Source organism: Lissotriton vulgaris, chromosome 3_1, assembly GCF_964263255.1.
Source record: "Lissotriton vulgaris chromosome 3_1, aLisVul1.2, whole genome shotgun sequence".
In the NCBI taxonomy this organism is placed as follows: Eukaryota; Metazoa; Chordata; class Amphibia; order Caudata; family Salamandridae; genus Lissotriton; species Lissotriton vulgaris.
Genome location: NC_141689.1, coordinates 918,557,429 through 918,578,426, shown reverse-complemented (window position 1 = coordinate 918,578,426; position 20,998 = coordinate 918,557,429). Strand labels below are relative to the sequence as shown.

Below are 20,998 nucleotides of genomic sequence, written 5' to 3'. Positions count from 1 at the left end.
CGGGTGTGCACTGTGCTTTCAACAGAACAGTATGCATATTCGCATACATCAGCACTAATCAGCTGCGCCAGTCTGGAGCACCCCACACTGTCTTTGCAAACAAGGCGATTTATTTTGTTTACTCCAATGTCAAACATGAAGAAATCACCAAGAAAACCCTTGGATTCACAAGATTATTTCCGGGAAGGCAAAACATAAAACTCGGTAGGAAGCACCGTGGTTCCCACACAACGCCGTTGTCTATGGATACTGTACTTTGGGCTCGTGCCAGGCGCGTGGTTTTTTACTCAATCGCTCAACACTCCCATCACAGACCGTGACTAAGAGGCCACTAGTAAAAGAAGGGGCTCCAATTAGTGCAACAACAAGAAAAAAAGGACGGGTTTTTCAGCGCCTTCTTAAAAGTTGTTCCCCATTGACAGTCTGCTGGTCTCACACAGGAAAACGCAATGACTTGCAATACCAAAATGTAACACGAAGTTCCGTTTTATCTGAAAAACAGATACATATAATTATAATAATACATGCTTGAAGTAACCTGAAGTAACAGTCAACAATCGTGCTATAAGTCATCCGGATCTCCATTTTAAAATGGAAATATGTATAAGCGGGTACAAAAAGATATCTATATTGGCGTTAAGAAACAAACCCTCTCTTCCAGCACTAACTAGAAAGCTAAACACTCGAAGATGGCAGCCCCGGAGTTGGCAACACTGAAGTGCTATGTCATCGCCACCAGTCTTTCATTTCCATGACCCGGTACAATACTATTCTCGTGCTAAACTGCCGTTACAAGCCTGCCACTGCCGCCAGCTTAATTGGTATTGGGACTGGAAGCAGTGACGACGTCCTTGTTGCTGTGCTCGTGCAAACATAGAACAAAACGAAAGACTAAATACAACGGCCAGTGAGCGGCTGCTTTCAGATTGACGTTAGCGATATCGCCATCTTGGAAGAGAGCCTTTCCCTCTTCATGTGTATAAGTTGCGCTGGTTAAAATCTATTTTTTCTGAATAAAAAATAATCAAGAAATAAGTGTTTGTAAATTACAAATAATTAAGTAAATTCCGTCAACAAATTATATATAAATATCTGAATATCATTAATCAACAAATATTGTACACAGCTGGTATGACACAGCTTAATGTATATGTGATTTGCTTTCAGGCATAAAGGATAAAATGCAAGTATATTTCTTTCAATTTCACAGACCATATCTATTTGAGTGTAAAACAAGCAGGGATTATTTCCATTTCGAATATGGCATCGGCTTTCCAAGTTCCGGCAGCTGGCAGACGCCATTTTAGACAGCCTGCTCTGTTTGCGCCCTGCCTGCTGGGGGTTTCGTCTTCGTCAGCTAGTCTGCTCCGCCCTCCGCGGCGGTGACTCTAAAGCCTGGGCCGCGGGGAGAGACCTTCAGTTCAGAGGTGGAAGAGGCTGCTGGCGGCGCTCGGTCCGGTGAATGTGAGGCGGAGCTGCGGGGGGTCACAGGTGGGAGCTGAGACGCACAGAAACCGTGATAGAGACCACCTATCCTGCTGAGCAGCCGGGAGACACAAAGAGTCTGTACCTCCCTCGGATTACTCGAGAGTAAGAAGCGCCGATCAAACTCTTTCTTTGTTTTCGAAGGTGCTGAAAGGAACAACCCATTTGGTCAGAATCCTCCGGGTGAAATCTTTCTCTAACTGGAGTGTGCTATCCCCACCAAGGGTTTCTTGTTTTTTTGCTGGATCTTGTTTTAGAGCTCCACGGTGGTTTGCCAGGCGTTGTGAGAAGGCACCCTTATATGGAAAACAGTCAAGAGGCTGCTATGGCTTTGGTTGAGTGCGGAACTCGCCTTGGTTTGGGGTGTTAATGATCTGGGGGCACCGGAGGCAGTTCTCGTCTTTGTTCTACCGCTGGGTGCATGGTTAACCGGAAGCACAAACGGAGGCGTAGCTGGCTGAGGCCTTCGCCGTGACTCAGGGTTTTAATGTTGTGCGAGGAGCCCAGGCGGTGTATGCCTCTATTCCGGGTGCTGGAAACCTAGTGCCTTCAACTTGTAACCCAGGGGAAGCGAGCTTGTCAAGCGGAAGACCAGCAGCCCTGTAGTTTTCAAAAGGTGTGTGTGTGTGTGTGTGTAATCAACACTTGATTCTTGTTATTGTATCCGTTTAAGTCGAGGCAGGCATAAGGCTGCGCGGAGTCCCGAGACTCTTGTTTGGCCTGACACCGAGGAAAGCTTACGTTTGCTGTGAAGCACTTGATCTGACTTTGTTTCTTTACTAGTGCCGTGGCCCTGTTATTTTTGTAGTCAACGTTTTGTTGTATTGTGAAGCGATCGCCGCTTGTGTGTTCTTGCTAAGTATCCATTGTGTTGCTCTTTTTATGACTCCATGCTGAACGTGATCGTTTTGATGGCCTTATACTTGTAGTATACTTCAGTATGTGATGTTACAGGGTGCTGTTGGTGGTTTACTTCACGTTATCATCGAGGCTCCAATACTCCAGAAATGGAAGTGTGAATGTACTTGTTTTCTCATTCTCTTCCCGCCCCAACACACTTGTGTCCAGGTAGGTAGGGGCAGGTTGGCTTACACTTGTCACTGATGATTTAGCCTTTATTAGTTCACTCTCTTTACTCTGTACCGACCTGCAGCACGTAGTATTCGGGCGCTCGCGGCATCCGTCGGGACTAGTAGCTGCGATCTGGGGTCACTACTCACTTGGGGGAACGGCGCAGGCTCTGTCAGCGGAGCTGCAGGTAGTGACGGCCGTGGCAGCCTCGGTCTGCCTATAAATAGCCGCTGATCTCAGCGTTGGGCTGTGCTGCGCGCGCAGCTTCTCGTGGCTGTGTCACATTGCAGGCTTGTGACAGCATCTGGATGGGCGGCGCGAGCAGCGGCACGTGATCATGCGCGCTCACGCGCAGGACAATGGGACGACCAGGAGCACAGCTGGTCTGTCAGTCACTGTCAGAGGGCGGGAAGCCTCACCTGCCGGCGCCCGTCCCCTACTGCCCTCGGCCAAGCGCAGCTGTTATCTACCAGGATGTGCCCAGCAGCAGTTGGCCACCACGTGACGGCTTGGAGCATTGCATCTCCTTACAGTACAGTGCGTGCATCCATCCATTCCTGTTTTAACATGCATTATTGTAGTGCCAGCGAGCACCGTTTTCTTAACCTTGGCTATGGTCTTACTCTAGTTAAGTGTGTATTTTTATTTGTATTGGCACATTTTGAAGACTATGCTAGCTCAAGTGTTGTGCCTCAGTACTTACTAGGCGAGCTGCTAAACAAACATAAGTTTAGAAACGCTGCTCTCTTCACTCCAAGTACCGGGCATTCTTCTAATGTAAACAGGCTTCTACACTAAGTTGTTTCTACGGCCAGTATTTTGAAGGGAACCTAGTTTGTTCAGATGCATTTTAACATTTTGCATAGTGCAGCAAGCAAATCGCTCAGACTTCGAAGCGCGCGTTGTGACTTGTTCACAAGTATTTTAAACAAAATGGGAACCGTTTTAAATTGTCCAAGTACCTCGCCCTTTAAATGCGCTTGTACCTGGGTTGTTGTTCTTAGAGGCTGAACATCTACCGGCATACCTTTTTTATATAGATACCTTTTGTGTGCGCTGTTGCCCTCCGTTGTGTTGGTGAAGGTAGGAGTAGTAGGTTTGGGAGCAGTCCTGTCTACCACCTTCTTGAATTCCAAGGGACTCATGAGACGCGGCTTTTGTTACGTTATTTGTCCTATTGAATGTACTTTTTCCTGACACAACCTCAGACAAACTACCTCCATTCTAGTGCTCCAACACTTTTGTATTGCCAAGTGCATCCAACTAAAACATTGCGAACAAGTTTTTAACGTTAGTTGTAGCCTCTCATCGGTAAGTATTCAAAGTGCGGTATGCACCAATGCTCGCTAAATGTTAGTGAGCGCTACCTTTACCGAAAATAGGTTGTGTGTGTGTGTATATATATCGACATAGCTGTTTACTTCTCTAAGGAAAAATATTTGTTACATCGTGCACGAGACGTGTATATATTCTGAAGGAACGCACTGCCGTGACTCCTGTGATGACTTTAGCATGTCAGCAAATTATTTCACCATAGCAGTTGAGGCCTAGCCGACGTGTCTTGTTTACTTTTAGTTCAGGGGCCATAAATATGCTTCTGCCTTGTTTACATGCAACTGAACTTGACAGCTAGTGCCGGATGTCTTTGTTTGCCACAACGTTCTTGTATTTTTTTTTTTACTGGGTTTGTGGGTACTTCAGGGCACGTAAGGATTGTTTTTATTTTTGTAGGCCAACGGATTTTAGCCAGTCTAAGCGAAAAACATTACGCTTGTTGGTTTTGTGCGTATGTATATCTCAATCTCGTTTATCATGATATGCAAGTCTGTCAGAGGTCCCTACTTTATCCTATGCAGAGGTGGCTAGTCCGGTTATCTAAATCTCCCAAGATTGGTTTCCTGTTTGTATAGCTGCAACGAACTTGTACCCTTCTCCAGTCTGTTTATACTGCCAATACTATTGTAGTCTTCCAAAGGTACAATGATTCTGCCTGGCGCTCTGTCTTGTGGCTGAAAGAGTAGTATTCCTTAGTCTCAATGGGTCCTTTAATTTAAATGTAAAAATTAGGATCAGTTGTTTTCGGTTTCTCTTGTAAACTCAATTTTCTGCTCTGAGAACATTAACTGTTTTCCTTGCAGTGAATGCAAGATATGTACTTGGTGAACAAACGGACTAGGAAAGTAACGTTTTAGTTTAGAAGCTATTTTGGCGAGATACAAATCTGAAAATGGATATTTCCCTCGTAATGCAATTTGAGGGATGCCATGTCTAAAGGCAAAGTAGCAAGAACCACTGCAAACTAACTAGGAGGGCCGTCTCCCGTCTCTTGCTAATCCAAGGTCTAGTGCTAGCAAGACTAGACTATAGCAACGCTATCTACCTCAGCGCGCCGGAATCCACCTACCAGATCCTACAAAAAACCCAAAATGCCGCAGCCCGCTTGCTCACAAACACCCCTTCAAGAACATCGGCCAAACCAGCATTGAGAAAACTTCATTGGCTCCCAGTGAGGGAAAGAGTTGCGTTCAAGGCCCTCTGCCTAGCCCACAAAACCTTACACAACGCTGGCCCCCCCATTCTGTGCTCGTGGATCACCCCTTACAGACCATCGAGAGCGCTCCGGTCTGAACAGGGTAACCTCATCGCGGTTCCCAGGGTGAAGAAAGCCCGCTTTGGCGGTCGCAGATTCTCTGTAAACACGGCCAAAAAATGGAACGCTCTTCCCCCGAACCTTAGAGCGGAACCTAACCTCCTAAAATTTAGGAAGTCCCTCAAAACACTCCTCTTTCCCTGATCTACTTGAAGTCTCCTCCGCCCCTCCCCTGGAGGGCACAAGGCTCAGCGCTGGGATACTCAAGGGTGACTACGCGCTTTACAAAAATCAAAATAAATAACAAAAATAAATAAATAAAATGTATTGGCCTTGTTAAATCTCACTAATCCCCATGGCATATATTAGTCTTGAGAAATATACATCTTTGACTCCTCGATCCGGGCAGTAAAAGTCTTCCGCTTCAAATCTTAGAAGGAGAAACCCTTTATTGAAAAGGGAAGGGGTTTTCTTAGAACAGACAAAAAAAGACAGGTTCCCTTTTCGTGTAGTCTAGAGGAAGAGACATTCGTCTCTGAAGGTTTTTTTAGAAGGGGTTCTGTGGTGAGCCAAAACACGTAATAAAGCTGTTCAGAGATCAACAAATTTACAGTCAATTAAAACTTCATTTAGTAAACAACATTTTGCCTCTCTTAGATCATAACATAAATTAATAAGGATGTAAACACTATTTTTATAAAAGCAATTCTTTATTGTTTTCTGTCTTCCCACACAATTACTGACTGTTAACACGTGTACAATTGTACTACTTTTTAGACCGTGAATATGCTACAAAACGCCTTTATAATATCCATTAAAAAAAGTTGGTGGGGGAGTATGCTTTTGGAACAAAACTGGTTTCATGCTGCACATCCCTGCAACAAGCTGTCTGTGCACACAGTATATTGGTGGCCGATATTGCTGTGCTCAGAATTGAATTTGTGGTTCCACTCAGTGGGCACTACTGTTGCTTATAAAACAAGTAAATGCATACTTTGGGTGATAAACGGCACACTAAATCTACAATATAATTGTGATGGTTAATTCCTCCTGTAACAAACTGCAAAAAATACAATGGAGACTTGGACAAATTGCTAAAATAACTGCCTGCTCTTTCTATTCTTGTGCAAATGTGAATAATTTTTAAAAATTCTCTTCTGCTACGGTGAATCTTTAGTTCTCACCAATATGCCAACTTAAAAGCTTGACTCTTCCTTGCAGTACTTGGGCTTACACTGCGTAAAGAGTTAGACTGGTGGCAACAGTACATAAGCTTTAATCTCTGTGGCGACTCTTAAGGCTTGAATCACAAATAAGTCTTCTAACGCCATGACTGCTTTCTAACTTTAAAGGCATCTCTGGTAATTTGGACACAAACCAACATCGCCGTCCTCTCTTGATTCAGACAATACAGCGCTACGAGGCCTCCGGGTTGTTTGCGCTTAACAAAACACAATTAATAATAATAATAGAGCATACTGGACACAAACCAACATCACCGTCCTAGAGCATACTGGCAAAAGAGACGGTCTTGTACCAAGTCACTTCTAAAGAAAGTGTAACAGTTTTTTTTTTTGCCCATCCCCCCCAAAGTGACTTCAGAACTGTTGTTCAAATCATAATACTCTTTCATCTGGGTGGTGGTTCCACCCTGCTTCATGGCCCCCCCCCCCCCCCCCCCAAACTCCACGCTGACAAATCATATACGCTGCAGTACCTTTGACTGGAGCTCCACCATCTCCTATTTCTTGCCTATACTATCTTCAAAACCACAGGCCTCCTTTACAAAGCCAACCTGACCAGTCCCCCTGCTTACCTTTTTGGGCAAGCTCTGGTGTATCTGGGAACACTTGTAGCCAGATCACCATCAAACCGGAGACTAAGGCACTGTTCTGAAGTTTTTCAGAATCCAGGTGATTATCGTAGTGAATAAACAACGAGATGCCCTGAGGTTTGTCCGTTATCTGGTGGGTGCAATAAATGGCAACTACAATGAGATTCTAGGGAATTGCACAGATTTAGGTGATCACTCCTGGGAATTAACTGATGCAGTAAGTACCACCCAACTCATAATTCTGACCCCTGCCTAAATGGTTCAGAAAACACCAACCCACGCTCAAACCACACACAAAGGGACAAAAAAGGTTAGCCGGCCTTCCATGTATGCACCAAGAATACCAAGCTTCCCTGTAGCCATAATATGGGCCGCTGGTATTATTCAATTGTGCGGCTGCAACGCTTTGCGATTTATTATCATTTTGCCACATAATCCAGCTACATGATAAAAAAAATGTAATAAAAAAATATGCATAGGTAAAACGGTTTGTGATTCTAGCTCAAATGGTTCCTGAGTTTCTAAACTTAGGCACCTGGTGTCATCTTCTATTTCACACTCCACTGTATGCTTGCTTTGGTCCCTGTACAGTGCTACCATGCCTTTTTGGGTATGTTTATGCTGTGCAAATCATACATACGATCAGTAGCAGTTAATGTGCTGGGGGTACAATCTGCCTCTGCAGGGCAAACAAACTTTCCGGCTGCGAACAAACTAGAGCCTACAGCAGAATCGTGCCCATTAATTTTAATCGGTGTCAAATGTTTTGCAATGCCGAGACCCTAACCAAATTTGCTTTTCCTTCTGGGCAAAAGATCTGTGGCAGAGGTTTTTATTAGACGGGTAATTACAGAAGGTTTCCTTCAGAGGAGACTTAATATCAATGCTCATTATAAGCACCTATGTCCATTGGCTCCAGTCTTCTCACGTGCAAGGTCAGTGGCCTTTTGTGTATCTCTTGTAAGCACAACTGTACATGCGGCACCACACCAAAGTGCACCACCCAACCACCCCCATAAGTGCATGACTCATGAAATATAGAAGGCAAGATGGCTGTGCCTTTCTTTTTTCAACTGATCGATCCTTTTATATAATGTGCTGAAGGGTATTCACTTCCAAACCAATATCTCTTTGGATCAATTGGAAGTTGTGGTCTGAATGGGTTGGGAGTGTTTCTAGTATGCAAAATGCAGACAGCGGAAAAAGCGCTACCACACTAAAGCTCTCGTAGTCTAGCTTTACATATACTCCTAGCATTAGGCATACTCCTTGTTTAAAGAGGGATAACTAGTTTGGCTGGATTATTCTGGGGGCGTGTGAAACGAGACTGGATAATCGGGCACTGTGGCCATACCTGTAGAAATGCGGTGGGATCTAACTGTTGCCACGCATGGCCCACCTACATATCCCCTCTTGAGACATCTCTTCATCCACAAATCCTCACAACCACAGGGCAGAAAGTAGAGGAGCACAAATGATATCTTAAAGTACTTGGACATGAGCAAAGGAACAATACTGACGGAAAGCCACTGGTACAGTGTGTGCTGCAAGGAATTTCCTGCAGTGAATTATACTAAAAACCAGACTATCGAGCAACCGTGGTTCGGGGAGCATTGACTTTGCACACTTAACACTTAACTATGTTTAAGCTTAGTTAATTCAGTCATGGACACTAATTCAAACTGCACACCCTCAGTGAACTAAATGGAGGAAAATCACTCTGTAAGCTGAAAAAATCTACACTTTGCTCAAAGCATGGCACCTGCACAGTATTGATCATGACTGCCCCAAGTCAATACAGTCACTGTTTCATGCTTCCGTTCACTAAAGAAGCCCGGCCCTGAGGAGGATTTTTAAATGGCTTCCAATCTGCACCAGAGAAACTATTGTGCAGACCCTGGTTACAAGCAAGATAGACTATGGGAACATCCTTTATGCTGGGGATCAACAATAAGCCCAGCAGAAGGTTTCAGAACTTAACTGCCAGAAAACGCTCAACCTCACACACTGCACTCTCATCCCACAAACACCTAAAGAAGCCCAACCAGCTTCCCATTGAGAAACTAGCACCATTCAAACTCCTCACCCACACTTTAAAGGCACTACATAGCACTTGCCTATCATACCTCAATGAGCTCATCTTTCACAAACCTTCAGGCTTGTCCGGACTCCTACTGGCACAAATCCCACCCATGCAGGAATCTGTATCTAGCGGGCTAGCCTTCTACATCACTCCTAAAGCATGCAATGACCTGCCTCTACACAGAAGAACCTTCTCACTACTTGAGTTCAGTGAGAAGCTGAAGACCCGGCTTTTAAAGTAGTACCACTAGGCCCTAGGTGTGCCTAAACTCAACTGCTCAATGCCAGACTAACCTACCTGGTGATGGTGCGCTCTACAGATCTGCATGCCATATCTTCTAGGTGTGGAAGCATGCAAGCTGAGCAGAACTGTAACAACATAAATAGGTGTGTGACACCGTAGCAGAAGTTGTTTTCTCACTGGGTAGACTCCACATTTAAAACCTTCGAACAGCAGAGATCGTTGCATGACACTGCTAGAAGACTCGACTGCCAACTCTAAATAATGTCCTTTTTATTGGTTTATCAGGTGAAAGTCGGTTTTGGTTCTTCCCCTTCATATCAGTTATTCTTATGCCATTAATCCCAAACATTTTAAGGCAGTGTTCATCATTGCTATGTAAATGGTGGGGATTCAATTTACCAATGGCAGGAGGCACATAGAAATACTGTGTAAACAAAATCGCATAGCCAAAATTTGTCTGAATCCTACTTATAATCTTCATCCTTGGGACCTGGCTCCTACAAAGTTTGCCTCTAGACTGCACCCTTTCTAAAAGGCCATTCATGCTAACGTACGAAGATGGAAACTTTTTTATCTGTAGATGTTGCAGCGTTCGTTTCTCCCCACACCTCTTGGAATTTAACTTCTTGATAGTAGAAGATGGTTGGTGGATCCACGAGACGCCAATGGGTGTTTCCATTTTTATTATTAGGCAATAGCAATTTCTCCTGCCTCTAGTTCGTTCTTTCTACAATAGCGCCAGGGCACTCCTTGGAGTAACAGTCACGCTTTATAAATAACACGCATGGACACAGACTATGTTGAGAGGCATTCTATGGTAATACTCAACCAGATATTCAGCACTGGCCCAATGCAGCACAGGTTTAACTGATAGCTTTGCCTTAGGCCTGACCTGCGCAGTTCTCAACTGTGCCCAATTATAAACACCTGCACGTAACCTGAACACACAGATATGAAGGCAGCTCTTTTACAGTACAGCACACAAAAGTAATATATTGCATAAAGTTAACTACAGAAAAACATCCTAGAAAAAAATTGAACACTGGAATTCATGAGTAAACAAAATGTAAAAAAAAAGACATGACTGTTCCCAGGGTAGGAGGGTCGAGGCAAGTGCAGGCAGTGTTCCACAAGGACCGCCCCCCCTCCTCTTCCTATGATGACGCTGCCAATGTAAGGCTCCCCAGAACCCCAAACAGTAGATGTCACCCCCCTTATTATTGGCAATCCTTTTTTTTTTTTAGCAGCGTCAGACTGGGACAGAAAATATGCTGGGGCATCGGAATAAGTGGCCTTCATCTGTGAATTACATATGTAAACAAAGTGGGCCGTGTTTGCATATTACAAGCCAGCCCTGCACTTACACTGAAGAAACACTTAAACATCCTATATAAATAAACCATTTACTTTGGTAAAGCACTCTTTGATAGACGTTTATGTACAATGATAGATCCGTATTGTTCACCTATAAATTTACTTTTCCAGTAGGCAGCACCCACAGGTAAGCCTCCAAGTGCTATAGGGGTTGCTGGGCCCCAGTTAGAAGCTCAGATTACTTTGGCCAATCGCGGTTTGCTTGTGTTAGTGTCTATTCTGGACATGCTCCCTCTAAGATGTTTAAACATGGCAGGAGCGTCTCCTCTCCTAAGACACACCTGTTCGGGGTGAGATCGCACCTAGCACCAGGACACCTGGATCTTCGTTCTTTCGCTCTGGGGACAAAGTAATCTATACTGGTAAGGCCGTTCGTGCTATTTGCCCTCCACGCTCCACTAATTGCATTAGCCTCAATCCCTCCTCTCTTGAAACAGTGCCTACATTTGCTTGCCCCTGCTGCGACTGATGTGTAACTGGATTCAAACTCCACCTTGTTCTGAATAATCGCCCTCTCTCATTGAAGTAACGGGGACATGGTTTGACTTGCTCTTATCAATGCCCGGTGCCCCTAACTTAACACAAATTGGAAATTGCAGACCTTTTGGATAGGCATCATCTAGGCCCACATTTTATCACTGAGACCTAGCGTGATGCTTCTTGTAATCCTTTCGAGACTGCTGTCCCCTCCTAGTTGTCTCCTTAGACTAGACAGGCCACTTAAAAGGGGCGTGGGCTTGCTTTTATTTATTGCAGCTGCCTTACCGTTATTTGTGAACCTGCATCTACTCCAGAGTGTGAAGCCTACTTTTTAAACTTGGACTTAACAATCTCACCTGTAAAGGCCTGCTTGTATATCGTCCACCAGGCCCAAGAAATAGCTTCTTGAACAGCCTGTGTTCATTATTAGAAAACAGCCTATGCGAAGACTGTTTTACTACTCCTAGGGGATTTACATTTTCACCTAGAATCACACCGTAATACGAATCTCGTTTCGAATCAGCCACCTTAATATGCAATCTACACATCCAGCAGGACGCATCCAGGATGGCCTTTTAGCAGCAATCCACACCTCGTGCTGCAATCTGTGCTTGCCCCCCGGGCTGGTCTGACCACCATACAATTCTATTTGCACTAAATATCCCTTACAAACGGAACTACCCTTTTAATTCAGGCGGTCCCTCTAGCCATAGGACTTGGAGTTAAGCCTTCCTGCTGCCCCCAACCATTGAAAAAATGCTGAACACGTATCTATCGCTGTTCATTCATGAGAAGCAGCTCTTGGCCCAGACCCAACTGAGTTTGGGTTCAGGCCAGGGCATAGCACAGGCACATCCCTCAAAGCTACTGAGAAATCCCCATCACCGTAGACAAGGGTGGTGCTGCGGCCCCTTATCCTCCTTGACCTATCTGCAGCCTTGATATGGTTGCCATAACATTTTGATCAACTGTTTGGCTGAACTAGGAGTAAAAGACCAGGCTTTGGCCCTTTTTGACACCCTTTCTCTCGTAGGATTCAACCAGTGGCTTTAGGCTGCTATCTGTCCTCTCCTTACCCTGTGTGGTCCCTCGCTTAGTCCTGCACGTTTTAATATATTTGTCCGATTTTGTCTTCTTTGATCAGAAGATATAACTTCGCACTTACCCTGATGACACTCAATTGGTAGCGTCTATCAATGACCATACAGTTCCCACGCGCTTCCTGGACTGTATGAGAGCAGTCCACTCGTGGATGAACAGCCACTGTTTAAAGCTCAACTCGGAAAACTAAAGTGGTGTTAGTGGGCAAGCTATCCCCCTCATGGTCCACTTTGTGTTGGCCAAATGAGACTGGCTCCTTTCCGACCCCTGTATTAAAAGCCAAGAATCTGTTTTTATGTTGACAATAAGTTAAACTATGGTGCACAAGTTTCGGCAGTAGAAGCCTTGTTCACTCTTAGGGATGTAGGGTAAAAGGTTTTTAATCATCATCCTATCAACTCCTTAATTAAGGTGGTCCCTGTGTTTGTTCTATTTAAGCTAGACTATTACAATGGCCTCTACTTGAGTCTTCAGGAACAACGTATCAACCAGCTCCAAACACTACAAAATGCTACTGCCAGATTAGTGTTAAAACTTCCTAAATTCCATGCTATGTCGCCTGGAATCCGAAAGCTTCACTGGCTTCCGGTGCAAAGTCGTGAAATTTAAAGCGGTGTGTTGCTCACAAAACTCCACATAACACAGATCCTGAATTTCTGAGACTCATTTTCCAGTGGTACGTTTCCAACAGACCCCTTTGCTCTCTGGTATTTAATACTCTCCTAATCCCCAGAGTTAGGAAAACAAACTGGGCAGAAGCATAGTTACTGGTACTACATAACTATAGAACAGTCTCCCGCCTCATTTTGGGGCCAGCTCTTCATTGCTTCTGTTCCGGAAAGAACTTGAAGCATGGCTTTTTAATAACTACTATCTTTTTTCAATGGCTCAAGCGTACTGGTTTAAAGCTCCTGGTTCAGCTAGTGCGAAGACACCCATGGGTGTTCGTGCACAGTATAAATTGCAATAACATGTAACACCCATGCAGTTACAGGTGAGCCAGCATTAATCTGTAAACAGACATGCAGAAACGTGAGATTCTGCCCACCTATGAAAACAGGTAGGCTGATATTACCCTATGAACAGACAAGCAGTGATCCAGGGGCGTTGGGAGTGGGGTCAAACTGGGACACGCAGTGTCCTTTAGTAATTTAGAAAACTAAACGAGTCACTGGAGCATGCACATTGAAGTTGCTATTGCGTATGCTCCAGCTGCCCTCTTGTATTTACTGAAAGGCTTGGGGGAGCCTGCTACAGAGCAGCTGTACTGGGCTTGCACAGGCAGCCCGTGTGTCATACTGAGTACCACAGGTCTGGACTATGTGACTTCTTGCAGGATGATCTGCAGGTATGGTTTGTTTGAAGCTTGCAGCCCTCCTCCTACACCAGTCTTAGTCACAGGATTATTTTATTGGTGGGGGAGGGGGGGCTTTATAAGCAACACATGTATTTTTTTAGAGCAGTTGTATCTACTATGCAGTAAAACAAAACGCTGTAAATGTTGATCCACTAAACATTGTAGTTGGATCAATAGTGTAGGCTACCTATATGAAGTCAATACCCTGAGACAATCTACTATATTATAGTCTGTAGAAGATAATCAACCCCTTCTATTTAAGCATAGGGGCCTTTAAACAAGAGTATTCCCTAATCGTGAAGGGTCCTCTCTAGAGCGGTTGCTTGGCTGTTGGTGATTCTTGAACAAATGTTGGCCAGGCTTAGTTCTAAATTGTCTAAAAGCTTACTTTCCTCACTTCATTCTTTCTGCTGGTTTTTGGGTGGTGGAAGGAAGATGCCTTCCGTTAATTTGACTTCTCCAGCCAAGATTTTTTTAGGGGGGCGTGGATAAAGGATAAAAACAAATGGCCTTGTGTTACTACATATGGCAAACTGTTCTTCAATATTTTCAGGGTGTGCCTGGCAAGATTTGCAATTCCTAGTAGGGTTGGGACATTCTCCTCAGAACTTTTCCCTCAAACAGCATGTTTCTTTTACGAAAGAACTATTTCATCCCCAGAACGTCAGTTTTTCATCTTTATTAATCCTCAGATTGTCAGTTTCACCTAGCATACATGGTACTGACCCGTATGGATAGATTTGCCTTTCCTGTTCATGGTTATTCATACGGTTTTGATTTCCCCACCATTTTTCCTGTAGATGGTCCAGGATGGCAACATCTGCAAATGGTCATGTTTTATAGCATATGCCAGGATTATATTGAAGGTTTGGGATAGGCCACTATTATGCCAGGAATAGCCCCAATATTAAGAATGGCCACTAGTATTCCCCCCTCCTCCATTTCATTCAATTGATTTACCACTTTTAAATATCTATTGTTGCCACATTATTTCTGTTCATGCATTATAACAGGTGTTACACCAGGTGTCAAACTGCTCGGATTGGAGGTTCGAACCTAGAAAAGGTAGACTCTGTATTCTGCAATTTTAACTGGATACTAGATTTGTGTCAACAACCCACATGTGTGGATGCCCTTTGGCGGGCAGCTCTTAAAAATGCATAGAGGGGCTCTAGCTGCACCCAGAGAACTTTCTCTTACTTAATGCCACTTGCGGCTTTTAGCTTTCTGACTTTTCAAGAAGTGCTTCCTTTGGAATGCATTCGGGACTATTTGTCATCTAAAAAGTACACTCCATCACTCAGTTGACATAGTCTCTTCCAGCTCTTTTGTGTGTTCCATACACATCAGTTACTTTATGCCAACTCTTCCCTCCCCCCTCCCCCCCCCCCCCCCCCCCACACACCTGTATTTGCAAAGCCTTACATTATCATGTTAAACCGTGTTTGTGCACGCTCTTGCTTTAATTGGCACGGTAATGCCTGACTTGTTAATTTGCCAATGCTTGTTTTTGTGTGTAGCTAGAAAACGGGAAGCAAGATGGGTGGTAACAGTAATGTCGTAAACCTATAAGGTGCAAAGTTTTGGACAAATACCAGTACAGTAGATTCGGTGTGAAATATTTCAGTCGCATCAGAGGAACAATTGGAACCGCTACACTTTGTGGGGAGTGCACGATCACTTCAGAGGCTAGTATCATCTGTCGTCAGAAATGGGTCTGACACTACACTGGCACTTTTGTATATACCACCTAATTTGCAGTTATTTAGCCGCCCATTGAAAGGCAGAAACATGCCGTACGCGCATATCCTTGTCTGTTTCTAACAGTAATACAAACCACGCTTCTGCATAAGCACTTTAAATATCGGGTGTTACCGTTGCGCAGTTCAGTGGTACTGTTTCCTTTATCCGGGAAGGGAGAACCTGCCTTGCTAGGATTCATACAGATGAAGATGGCCTGCGGGTAAATGTAGTGAGTATTTAATTCTGCAAACCATCTAGAACGATTCATTCTGTCAAACCACATTTTGGCGCTTTAGTGAGCACTTGTAGGCAGCATTGTAACTCCTGCTGGGTGCTGTCCAGGACTGCTACCACCTCAAAAATCGAAACTCTTCAGTGCTGATTAAGGTTGCCCCAAGATTATGTTGCCCCCCCCCCCCCCCAAACTTTACATGTTCGGATATACAAGGGAAATGGCTCCTGTGCAATCTTCCCCCCCCCCCCCCCCCCTTCTAAAAATATGCACACAAACTTTAATCCAGTGGTTCCCAATCTGTGCTCCGTGGCTCCCTGGTGCGCCGTCAAAACTAGACAGGGTAGCCACACGCCAAGCACTTCAATGTTGAAGTTTTTTTTAGCTTCAGTTAAACAAATTAAGCTTGCATGCATGATGTCGATAATTTGTAAGTGGTATGCCTATAGCTGGAAACTTAGTGCTTAACTGATGGCATATCGAGGGAGATGACCTCCATATTTCACTTGATTCTCCACGTTCCAACGGTAAGCGGAAGACGCCTGGTTTATTTTGAAAGACTCCTTGATAGTTCCGTTTTTTTCCCAAATGCATTTTACACTATTGCAAGTTACCTGGAAAGTAAAGTTGTCCTGTCTCTCAAACAGTGTTATGTATAGACTAGTATACTTGAACCATAGCTAGTTTCTGTACACACATTTCCAGATGGGCCTTCTCTTTATAAGCACCGGGAAGTAAAACACCAAATTCGCCATAATGCCTACATTTGGAAGCAAGAAAGAGGGATGTTTAAAAAAAAAAAAAAGAAAATGTATTTGGCTTACATTTTACTTGGAGGTAAATTTAGGAAGGAGACAGCTTAAAAAACCCCGCTGTATTTGGTTTAAAAAATCGTCATTTACCCTGCTGAGACAGGTGTGTTGGCACATGACATGGGAAGAAGTGCATGCAAATATTCAAGTTTAGAAGCACTTTGGGCAATGGGGTCTACAAGCATAGGGGTGCTGTCTAGTACTGTAAGTGGGAAAGTTTGAGGGAGTTCTCTAAAAAAAAAAAAAAATGCATGGGCAAAGAAGTGTGACTAGGAATATTTTACTAGTGCTGCCATAGTAATACGAAACACCCTGCGTATATGATTATTATACCTTCATCAGCTTCATCCTGATTATTTGGAGGGAGAAAAATGTAAGTACTCCCGGGGCCTGGCTTTCATGCTCCTCCCTGAAAAAAAGTAACTATGGTGAGCCGCAGCCAATAGGTCAAGGGAGCCGCTGGTCTGTTTGGGAACCACTGCTTAGTCTTTTACCTTCTTGTACTATCATTGCACCTCCTGCAGCTAGTACCTGGTACTCCTGTAGCTAGTGCCTGGTACTCCTGTTTGTGTTTTGCGCAACACAGCCTGTGAGAGGATGTTGGGGTGTACTCTGAAAGTTCGCTGTGTATTGGCGACTCAGGGAGCCCTTGAGACTTTGTGCACGGCGGATGCCATATAAACCCCTTGTATGCTGATGACTGAACCGCTCCGTCATCCGCTGCGGTGGCGCTGTGCTGATGACGGAGCGGTTCCGTCATGGCACGCCCGCCGCTCATGCGCGGCGCGAATTCCGCGACTGCGCTGAGCGTTCTATTGAGCGGGCGGGGCCATGACGGAACCGTTCCTTCACAAGCACAGCGCAACCGACGCTGGTGAGGGAGCGGTTCCGTCACCAGCATGTGCCCGCCGCTCTCCCGCCCCCTTAGCACTGCGGCGGAATAGCCGCCGCAGTGGAATCAAACTTGTTACCTGAGACTTATGTGTTTGTTTGGGACATTTTGTTTGCTTGTTGATGACACTTGCATTTGGCCCTACATCTTGTTTCCTGATATTGAGCCCCCTGTTGGAAATCTGGCACAAAATGACTTGGGATGCATTTTATGTTCTTCTTTCCTTGAATGTTGAGTTTCTGAAGTCTGACCAAATCCAATGTCTGGGTTTTCTGTTTTTACAGCACAATGGCTCAGGAGACCAACCAAACACAAGGGCCTATGCTCTGTAACACGGGGTGCGGCTTTTATGGGAATCCCAGGACAAATGGAATGTGCTCAGTGTGTTACAAAGAACATCTTCAGAGACAAAACAGCGGCAGAATGAGTCCCATGGGTAAGTGTTGCCTAAGAACAGCCAAACATTCAAGCCAGGCTTTTATTTGTGCCACGTTCAAATGGCTAGGTGTTCACAATAGATGGTGTGCATGGTCTGGGTATCCATGCCATGACTCTTTTGCAGGCAGTTTAATGTTTAGGTCTATGAAGCGCAAGTTAAACTACACTGTTTGCGTTCTTACTACTTAACCATGGCATCAAATCTTTACAAAATCTGACTGCTAGTCTGTAAATAATGTTTTATATCTGCAGGTTCAGCTAGTGGTTCGAACAGCCCTACCTCAGATTCATCTGCACAGCGAGTAGAAAGCTTAAGCAACTGTGAAGGTGCTGCAGGCAGCACGTCTGACAAATCAAGGTAATTGTAACCTTAGCAGCGGGTTCTTTTGCAGACCTTTTTTGGAGTGGGGCTGAGAGAGGGTATGTTTATGGTATGTTAAGACATTTTATTACTTCTACTACACTATAATCTTGTAGCAAGACCCTCTTTGTTAAATTCATGTAAGAGACGTGTTTCTGACTCTGGCCATGTGCATGAATTTGGTAATTGTGTTTTGCCATTTGCACCCCTAACAACATTAAACAATGCTGTACTTGGGCATGCTAGGTTGATAGGCCTTCACTGAGGATGGAACAATGGATCTACAAAGGGCTAACTTATAGTGTGGAGGCAATTTAATTCAGAATCTTAAATTCTGTGGTAACGTGGCTTAGCCAATCTAATGCACCGGTCTTCTCTTTCAAAATGAGCTGTTGTCCATCATAAGACTCTTTTTTCAGTACTGAACTACAGATCTCGAGGGGTAACTAGAGGGCACCACTAAGACTGGTGACACGACAAACTTAACCAATCCTGTATTCCAGATAATTTCTTGCTTACAAGAATTGTCAGTTTGAGCCATATTAATGTTGGCTGTTCTGTTACTTTGTTTATACTCTTAATTCAGCTGAATGTATGATGAGATGTGTTGAGCACATAACACTGTGCTAAAAACATTGTTTCAGTACTTGTCTACCGAATTGCATTCCCTTCTCAAATGTACCCCGACTGTCTTATTTGATTTGCTTTACTCTTGTCTTTAGAGAAATGTTTTTTATTTTGTCATTAAGCACTTTGAGTGTCTTGGTCTCATGTACTGCTTTTCTCTCCAAAAATGCACTGTTGCTTTCCTCTCCACATGCCCCCTGCTCCTCTGTTGTCCCCTACCAATAGCAGACCTTTAGGGGAGAAAAAATATTGAAAGGCCCAGCAGCTTCCATTTGCTACTGGGCCACCCCACATTGCAAAAGGGTGTTTTGAACATTACCTAAAAGTAAAAACAAACTGTGTCTTCACTCCTATGCTATTTAATCTATATGGTTGGCTTTGGAAAAGCACTGGATACTTATAGTTTGGATCCTCCAAAGCCAAGTTCGGTCTCCTTGCAAATAATTTATTACGTTGACTACATTGTGGTCATGAATTACACCTAGTAGAGTTAGCAAAGGGCTCTAGACGCCTTCAGCAAATTTAACATGGCCAACAATCTACAGGTGAATCGGGCTAAAACCAAAGTCCTCCTATTAGGTGGCTACTGAAGGACTAAGACTGCAACTTGGCAATTGGAAGGCAAGACTATTACCACAGCAAGGCATTTTAAATATCTGGGTGTGTGGTTCAGCGAAACTGGCTCAGCCGTTGCCAGAGTAAGACCTTCAAAATAAGGCTGCAGCCATTACTTATGGGATTAGACAGTTACATCGATTATTAAGTAGCACCTCTGCTACCCCTACCTTAACAGTAACAAAGGCAACCTTAACCCCAGCTCTGCATTATGGTTATTTTGCTTATCCTGGGGCACTGGACGCTAACTAGGAGTTATGTCCTATTGTAGCATACAAAAAACAATTACATCAACATGTCCAACGCTCCAGATTGAGACTAGGGCTAGTAACTCAATCGAGTGCAAGGCATCCATGTTAAAATATTATATCCAGTGCAGGACTGTTCCCAAGAATCCGGTAAAAAGCCTTTTGAAAACCATTTATGCAAATCATGGCAACCCATGGTCCATTCAACTGCATGGTTATTCAAGATTTGAAGTGTCTCCCCTTGGGGATGGTGCCGACCCATATTCTGCATGGGAGATTGCCATTAACAAGCAAATGAAAGTGGCTTCCTGGGAACAGGATTTACTTCCCGTTGATAGCAGAGGATTGGCGCAGCCTCTAAAGGATTCCTTTCATGTTGGGGAAACCACAAATATTTCCTTGGCTTCATCAATGCAGCTACTCTGGCTCAAATCCTTTATATGAGACTATTTTCTCTACCAATAAGCGTTTTTAATCCGCTCTGGTATTAATGATTGCACGTTATGCCACAATTGTCAAGAATCATGGTTTAGTTTTTTATGCTGCTGCTGCTCCGCTTTATATCCTCCAAGGAGACTACTGCTAAAAGCTATTTATTTTGTGGCGGAGGGAGCAAGTACCTGCGCACAGGCATCTTCCTTTTGCTTTATTAGCAGATCAGCTGGGGAGATGTACTAGATTTGTGAACATTTTAAACCAAACTTTATTGAATGTTCGGGCTACAGCCTTCCCTTTGAAACGTCCAATATTAATCACATAATTTGCAATCTGTACTGGGCTACCTGCACAACAGTTTGGGTGTTAGTAAGATGTAATTTGGAGACTGCTGTTCTCCGGATAGAGGGTGCTAGTTTATCAGGTTAAAACCCTCTTAGAAAGAATGTCTTTGCATTATGGATGTATGTGTGCCCTAAACTAAGGTTATATTGGGTGTTTGTTGGGAACCCTTTCATTTAGCATCTTCCCCCTTAGTAAGGGAGGTACCAGGAGGGCAGACTGGAGGTAATAGCCGTGATAGTCCCAGTCAGCATTAAGCACCAGGGGGTAGGTGTGATAATTCTAGTGAGCAATAACCACTTTGTCTTTCTGTATTGTATTGTTTCATTGGTGTATACTGAAGGCATTAGGTGTAAATTCATTTTGGTTCATAGCAATTATAAAACTGCTCAGTATATTCATTACCTACCTCGTATTGGGAACATCTTTTTACATGGACTATACATTTTTAGTAGTTATGTAATTATGTTTTTCCTTTATGAAAATTGTTTATTTTAGACGTGGTTTGGCCTATGCACTCTGCACTTTAAGTTGGGTGTATTGAGCAGAGTACCCGACGAATGGAACTTTGCTAACTTAAGTATTTTGAAAAATCGGTTTCTTATTTTTTTCTTTGAAATTGTTATGGTTTTAAT

General features: G+C 44.0%; 1 protein-coding gene across 1 annotated transcript in view; it reads left to right on the top strand.

Moving 5' to 3' along the window:
• Window positions 1-1,418: 1,418 nt before the first annotated feature.
• ZFAND5 (zinc finger AN1-type containing 5) overlaps window positions 1,419-20,998 on the top strand; it is a 31,471-nt gene continuing 11,891 nt past the window's right edge. Inside the window, exons 1-3 of the mRNA XM_086961263.1 lie at window positions 1,419-1,590; window positions 17,582-17,733; window positions 17,988-18,093. Of these exons, the coding sequence (XP_086817389.1) occupies window positions 17,586-17,733; window positions 17,988-18,093 (254 nt within the window). The 5' untranslated portion in view covers window positions 1,419-1,590; window positions 17,582-17,585. The remainder of the gene's footprint in view (window positions 1,591-17,581; window positions 17,734-17,987; window positions 18,094-20,998) is intronic.